This window comes from Cyprinodon variegatus, unplaced genomic scaffold (genome assembly GCF_000732505.1).
Source record: "Cyprinodon variegatus isolate N-32 unplaced genomic scaffold, C_variegatus-1.0 Scaffold110, whole genome shotgun sequence".
Lineage (NCBI taxonomy): Eukaryota > Metazoa > Chordata > Actinopteri > Cyprinodontiformes > Cyprinodontidae > Cyprinodon > Cyprinodon variegatus.
This window is the reverse complement of record NW_015150563.1, coordinates 657,438-665,020: the sequence shown is the minus strand read 5'-3', so window position 1 is coordinate 665,020 and position 7,583 is coordinate 657,438. Positions and strand designations below refer to the sequence as shown.

General features: G+C 42.3%; 1 protein-coding gene across 1 annotated transcript in view; it reads left to right on the top strand.

Moving 5' to 3' along the window:
- The window catches only part of LOC107084865 (potassium voltage-gated channel subfamily H member 5-like), a 97,696-nt gene extending 95,508 nt beyond the window's left edge, over nt 1-2,188 (top strand). Inside the window, exon 13 of the mRNA XM_015374912.1 lies at nt 737-2,188. Within this exon, the coding sequence (XP_015230398.1) occupies nt 737-1,837 (1,101 nt within the window). The 3' untranslated portion in view covers nt 1,838-2,188. The remainder of the gene's footprint in view (nt 1-736) is intronic.
- Nucleotides 2,189-7,583: the final 5,395 nt, after the last annotated feature.

The window sequence follows — 7,583 nt, the reverse complement described above, 5'->3', positions numbered from 1 at the left end:
ATAATAGTGCAGTAAATTGGTTCTATAAATAACACCAAGATTTTTTTTACATGATTATCAGAGCTCAGTTTAATCCCATCTAAGAAGGCAAGCAAACCAAAGAAATTGTTGATGAGCTGGCAGGGGCCCCCCGAGACGATGGCTGACCTGGTTATAAACTGCATTTATTGAGCACCAGTGTTCCCCGATAGCTGCGCGCTGCTTGTGCGTTCTTTCATTGATTTCTTCACATTCTATACCATATGTCAACACAAAATCCAAAGTATGAAGATGAGAATGTGTGGGACTATTCACATTTTGAACACAGACACAACTTAAAGAGACACTATATAATTTTTTACTGAAAAATATATTTAAAATAGTATTTGATGTGACCCTTTATAAATAAAAAATCATTGATGAGCCTCACTAGTTCAGCAGTGCATCTTTATACCTGTAGCTTATTTTCCTGAAATGACTTGGATTTTAAGGTTCTTGTGCTGTTTGATGGATGTGACATCAAGCACAATCGAAACATTATATTCTAGATGGATTTTGTGGATGCTCAGACTTGGCATCCTGCCAGCCGTAACTCCAGTAAGGTGAAAAAGTTAAACAAGAAAAACCTTTCAAGGACGAGCAGAACAGAGCTGCAGTTCTGTGTTTTGGCCACAAGTGGCAGTATTATTAGAAAACGCTGTAATGGCTCTTTAATTAAAGAAAGAAATCCCTAATGTTCCTGTTTCTGTTCCTACAGATAATTTTCCGTAAAATCAGTGATGTGAAAAAGGAAGAAGAGGAGAGGGAGCGAGCAAAGAATGAGGTGCCGATAACGATCCCACAGGACCATCCGGTCCGCAAGCTTTTCCAGAAGTTCAAGCAGCAGAAGGAGCTTCGCAACCAGACTGCTGGAGCGGCCTCCCACGTGGACCTGGAGAAGAACCAGCTGCAGGTGGATCAGCAGCATCACCAGCACCTTCATCCTCACACCCTGCAGTTGGGTCATTCCAGTCTGCAGCACTCTCTCCAGCTCAGTCTGCAGCGGCCCCACACCTCCATGCAGAACGGGGCCCCTCCCAGCACCGGTGTACTGACAGTGTCTCAGGTAACGCCCATGAGCAGCTCAGGGATCTACAGTCAACCCAGTGAGCTTCCTCCAAAGCAGAACAATCAGAACGTTATGGAGCCACAGCCCAGTTCTGCTGGGGAGGGAGCTGAGCCCCCTGTCAGGCTAAAGGACAACACCAGTCCAGGTCCAGTAAAGCCAGTCCCCAAACCCAGCGGGTGGATGCGGCTGAAAAACAGCACAACGCCAGTGGAGGCCAGGAAGGAGGGCCTAAACAACAACGTGAAGGCCGTATCGGTGGAGATGCTGTCTAGAGACTGTAAGGGTCAGGAACCCAGTGGGGTCCCAGATATAGGAGACCGGGGGGTTTCCCGCTCCAATCCCCTCCGCAAGACCGACTCGTGTGATAGCGGCATTACTAAGAGCGAGCTGCGGATTGACCGGGCGGGTGAAGCACGGACACCTGCTGTGGGTAGCCCTCTCCTCCACAGCCCTCTTCCTGGACCTGCAGGTTCCCCCCTCCCCTATACCCCCCTGCCGGAGCATGCCCTGCAGGCGGTGCTGAACCAGACCCGACTGGAGCTTCGAGAAGAGATTCAGAGTCTGGGAGACCGTCTGAGCGCCCTCGAGAGTCAGGTCAGCGAAATCCTGAAATTGTTGTTGGAGAAGAGGCGTTCATCCACTGGGACGTCATCCGCCGCTGCCACACCTAAAACCAAAATCCTGCGTCAAGACATTTTCACGGTTTCCAGGCCAGTTTCTCCAGACGCGGAGAAGAACGATGGCCTTTGAACGCAGCTGGACTGATGACGGACACGGTGGATTATTTTTTATTCTGGCTTTAAGCTCCAGCGGATCAACAACGAAACACCTAACCGGGATCCAGTTTTGTTTGCACATCGGCTTAGCATCACGCTGGGTTACATTTCACTGAAAGTAATTTTGATTGTACATACATCTTTATGCATGTCCAGCTGGATTCTGGCCTGCCAAAGAAAATACTATGATAGTACCAGCCTATACTGTATGCAGAGTACAGCATGCAATTTGAATTTACACTGCGAACAATGGAAATCTAAATAAGTAGGTTTTCTTAAAATAGTGCATTTTTATTGAATTGAGGAGGTATGTGAGACACTTTGCCAATGGAACAAGACAATTTAAATTTAATATAAGAAAAAAAAACGATTGCATTGTTCTATTTCCTGTGCATTTTATCTAATCATCTTATATAAAGAGTAAAAATACTCATTCCATTGGCAGATCATCTTATTTACCTGCTCAAATTAAGGCTAAATGAAACTTTTTTTTAGGTATTTTTAGATGGTTTTTCCAGAGAAAGAAGACATCTCAGTGAGTGATGCTGTGCTGATTGAATATTTCTAATCAATGTATGATTTATTTTGTGGACATTCAGGGTTCTGGTGCCTCTATAGGCGTTGGAGAAACGCAAAGCTACTGAGCGTGTGTCCCTCACAGACTGAGGACATGTAGGGTGCAGACATTTTGTTAAAATCTCCACGTAGAAAATTATTTTTGTCTCAATTCTTGTTTCTCAGAATTTCTATTTTTGGAACCTGCACAAGTCTCTGGGCACTGTTGTTTTTATGAGAAGCTGTTGGATTGTTTTTGTCTATCCTGTGTCTATGCATTGTTCACCACCCGGCCGTCACACCTCTGCACAGAGACGATTTTCCGAAAGTCGTAATTAATGAGCGTTGCAGGCTGTTTGCTCGTCTCTTCATGTCATTCCCATTGCATGCTTTAGGGATGCAGTAAATCGACTTTCAGTTGAGTTGGGACAATAACCGAGGAGAGAGCTGGGTCACAGAACAGCTTTAGAAGTTTCCATCTAATGATTATCAGCACAAAACACAGATTCATTTTAGGTTTTTAAAATGCATTGAAAACATAATTATATTACACAACGAGTTACCGTAGTGAAATTATTAGCAAGAAAAGGAAACAACGTTGAATGTCAAACCTGTTTGATCAACAAAAATCAAATGTATGAATAAAGTTTAAAATATAAGCATACGCCCACTTCATCAAGTAAAAAAAAAAAAACACATGGAAAAAAAACTTTTTTTTTCTTTTGGCCATCATAAAGCTTCTGTTCTAATTCAATCTGAATATGTTCAGGTTTATTTATCTGATTGGTTTCTTGGTACAAACAGATCCTTCAGTGTTAGCCAGAGTTTTTCATCAGAAAGCAAACCATCACCTGTTATCTGCAGGAATACTGGAATAAAGTCATCAAAATGGAGCAGATGCTGAGGACGGAGAGCTGGTGAAGCGCTTTGTGGCATGATGTGGAAACAATCATCTGATCCTGAAGGTCAACAAAACAAGGAGATGATTGGAGATTTCAGAAGAAACAGGAACAAGTTAAATCCTGTTAACATCCTGGGAGAAGAAGTGGAGGTGGTGGAGAAGTAGAAATCCCTTGGTGTTCACCTGGACAATAAATTGGACTTGAGACACAACTGGGAAGCCGTCTGCAAGAAGGGACAGAACAGACTGGACTTCTAGAGGCTCCATCATCATCATCATCATCATCATCATCATCATCATCATCATCATCATCATCATCATCATCATCATCATAGCTAATGACTGAAAGAAGCTCAACCGGCTGATAAAGAAGATCAGCTCTGTTCTAGGAACTCCTCTAGAAAATCTGGAGATGAAGAAGATGATGGACAACAGAGAGCATCCTCTTCATCAGACTGTGTCTTCAGTCAGAGGCGGATCCAGACCCACTGTGCGACAGACCTCTACAGAAGACAACATGAACTTTTTGAAAAAGAATCCCACAGGGATCATTCAATTAACTTTTTTAAATGAACTGCATAGAAACCTTAGAACCTGCTTTATACTGATTTACTGCTTCAATGGAGAAAATTAGCTGCTCATAGATTATTAAACTTTATTTAACCAGATTTAATCTGCTTTTTTCTGTCCTGGCCAAGAGGCAGAAAAGTTACACATTGAGCAGAAATATGTTAAATGAAATGACAGGCCAGCTTCCAGTCTCTTTGTAAAAAATTCCAAACCCAAGGAGCTGTGTGGATAAAGGCCTTCTTCTCTAGCTCTGAGCTGATCGATGGATCTCAGGGGAATAAATGAATGAATGAATGAATGTGAATCTAAGTGTCCCTTAGCTCAGAATAACAAAGACAGGTGCAGCAGGTCCCATTGAAGATCAGCTTCAGCTTTTCAACATCATTTTTTATGAACAGTAATTCCTGGGTTTACTCTGGGGTTTATTACTCTGGGGTTTATTCCTGGGTTTACTCTGGGGTTTATTCCTGGGTTTACTCTGGGGTTTATTCCTGGGTTTACTCTGGGGTTTATTCCTGGGTTTACTCTGGGGTTTATTCCAGGGTTTATTCCTGGGTTTATTCCTGGGTTTACTCTGGGGTTTATTCCTGGGTTTACTCTGGGGTTTATTCCTGGGTTTACTCTAGGGTTTACTCCGGGGTTTATTCTGGGGTTTATTCTTGGGTTTATTCCTGCACATTCGAGGGCTTCAACTCAGCTCATCTTTAGCATCAGAGGCTTATATCAGATTTTTTTTTTCATGATGCTGAATCTTATTTCTTGTTTTTTTTTTTCCCGACTCAGTCATATCTGACATTAATAGTGATAGAAATAGATGAAATGATGCCGCTGTTATTTTCTTTACTATTGTTAATTGATGGGAGAACCAAGCAGATTAAATAATTGAACTCAGTCTATTTATAACCAAACTTCTGATCTCAGGCCTGGATATAGAGATGCTGAGTTTGGAGGTGGAGAACAAACTAATGTTGGATGAACCTAATTATCCTCTATTACAAAGATCCACAACGAAAAGAAAATGTTTGGGCAGAAACATTTGATTGATACTGATGGTGGGTTTTAATGATGTCATATTAATCTAAGGGTTAATTACTGCATGTTTTGGTCCTATGAATTTAATAGTATATAGTGCATGCTCTTTTCACGCTCCAGGGAAGTTGGAGCAAAACTGGAGGAACCTTGGAGGCTGTAGGTTTTGCTTTGCAAAGGCGGTCTGGAATGGAGCGGAGCAATTACGGAGGACGTGGGATTTTCGGGTTAGTCCTGCCAGGGTCGGGTGATACCTATATTTAGATATACTTTGGATTTTTTAAATTTCTTTATCATCGTCTTTATCTCTATGTTTCTACAACATTGATTATTCATTCTATCTATTCCTGTCATGAGACCATATGATTGTTTAGTTGTTGATTTGTGTGATATTTTGGGATGTTTTGGAGGATTTAGGAAACACCTTAGTTAGTTTCATACAGGGCTGCTCAGTGGCACCTGGGGTCTTTCTGCATGGAGTTTGCATGTTCTTGTTCTCCGGGTACTCCAGCTTCTCACAGGGTCCAAAAACATGACTGTTAGGTTAAATGGCGTCTCTAGATGAGTGTGTGAATGGTTGTTTGTCCCGTTTGTCTCTATGTTGCCCTACGATGGACTGGCAACCTGTTCAGGGTGTACCCCACCTCTCGCCCATTGACAGCTGGAGATAGGTGTCAGCAACGCCGCTTGGGATTAAGCGTGTAAGAAAATGGATGGATGGATAGTTTCAGAAATTTGTCAAAATCCATCCATCCATTATCTGACACGCTTGTCTCAAGTAGGGTCGCGAGGGGTGCTGGTGCCTATCTCCAGCAGTTATTGGGCGAGAGGCGAGTTCCACCCTGGACAGCTCGCCAGTCCATCACAGGGCAACACAGTGACACACAACCATTCACACACACACTCACACCTAAGGACAATTTTAGAGAAGCCAATTAACCTAAATGTCATGTTTTTGGAATGTGGGAGGAAGCCGGAGTACCTGGAGAGAACAGACGAATGCTCAGAGAGAACATGCAAACTCCATGCAGAAAGACCCTGGGCCGGGAATCGAACCCAGAACCTTCTTGCTGCACTGAGCAGCCCAATTTGTCAAAATATAATACATAAATAAATGCATCACAGGAGTCACGGCACTCAGGTGACAGCCGGAATGGATCGCTTGGCATATACAGTATGACATAGGGTACATTTCCATACGGGTCATTCATCAGTGAAGTGGTTTTTTTCACCACCTGAAAAGCAGGACATGTTGAAGATTAATTTATTTGTATTTATTTTCTGTTTCAAATAAATACCAATTGTCTATATTTGTTAAGTTTCTGTGTAAAGCCGGGCATACACTGTACGATTTTTTGCTCCTTTCAGGGCAATTCTCCAGTCATGTGAGAATTTTTCAATCTTGCCGACTTTCACCCTGATGGTTTGAGAAAATGAAACATGTTTGAAATTCAGTCGGCCGTCTTAAGGTGGTCGTTGGCAAATCACTCAGTGGGCAAACAAAGATTCTTCTTCTTCTCAGAGGAAAACCCAGAAGCATGGCGGCCAAATACGTTGTCGCCTTTTCTTTTTAGGTCTTTCAGCACAAAATTGCCCAAATTGCCAAGGCAGCGTGTTTCACTCTAGTGAGCTTCATGTTCCTCTTTTACTCGTCTGGCTTCTGGATAGATGAGTCTGAGTAGCGCCACCTCACTGCGGAGCTGAGTGCCACCTGGTTTTTAGATGAGGCCGTCCAGTGTGAGCGTGAGCTGTGAACTCACACTGAACGATGAAACCCTGTGGCTTCATCATACAGTGGGAGCTGCAGCTGCGTGCAACGATTGAAAATATCCCACACTGGCTTAAGCCAGATAGAATGAATTTACATTCTTGACCTATGTTGACTAAACAGGTTCTACCATCACCTTATTTGGTAATGCAGAGGTGTCGGGAGGAGGCGAGATAGTGACTCCTGAGGCGGCCCCGCTAGGTTTGGGGTATTTTTAGAAAAATTATAAAACATTTATTATTTCTGGGTCATTTAATAATATAATAATAAATTTCCACTTTTCAACTTTTGAGCAACTGGGTTTTATCCCATTATTTAGAGGCCTGAAGAAACAAAAGGAAAAAGACCTGCAGTCAATCCCATGAGGAGCTGCACAGAGCAGGGACTAATGGAGCTACCGGTTAAATGAAGGTAACACAAAGTTCATAGTTTTTCTCTTTTGGTTCAAATTACATTGTTTGCTCATGCTTATCTTAAACAATACATGCAATACTTAATTAATTGTCATGATGATTGTGGTAATAAACTGCATCCAAGGAAATGTGCTGCAAGAGCTACAAATATCCATAAACAGAATAAAGATGCTTCCAGCCCTTTCCCCGCTCTAATTCATTAGTTTAAAACCTCTTATAGCCAGCCCCCCCTTTGGTGCCCAAATAAGTTTTCATGCCCCACCCAAGTAAAGTCCCTCTGACCAGCTGTTCAGGCAGTCCAATAAAACTGCTATAACTGCCACCTCCACAGTGTAAATATTTGAAATGCAACATTTAATTTTACTACGTAACAGAACTGAATCATATTATTAATACTAATTTAATTAAACTCAATTCAGTTTATTTATATGGTGCCAATTCACAACACATCATCTCAAGGCACTTTACAGTTCAACCAGATCAT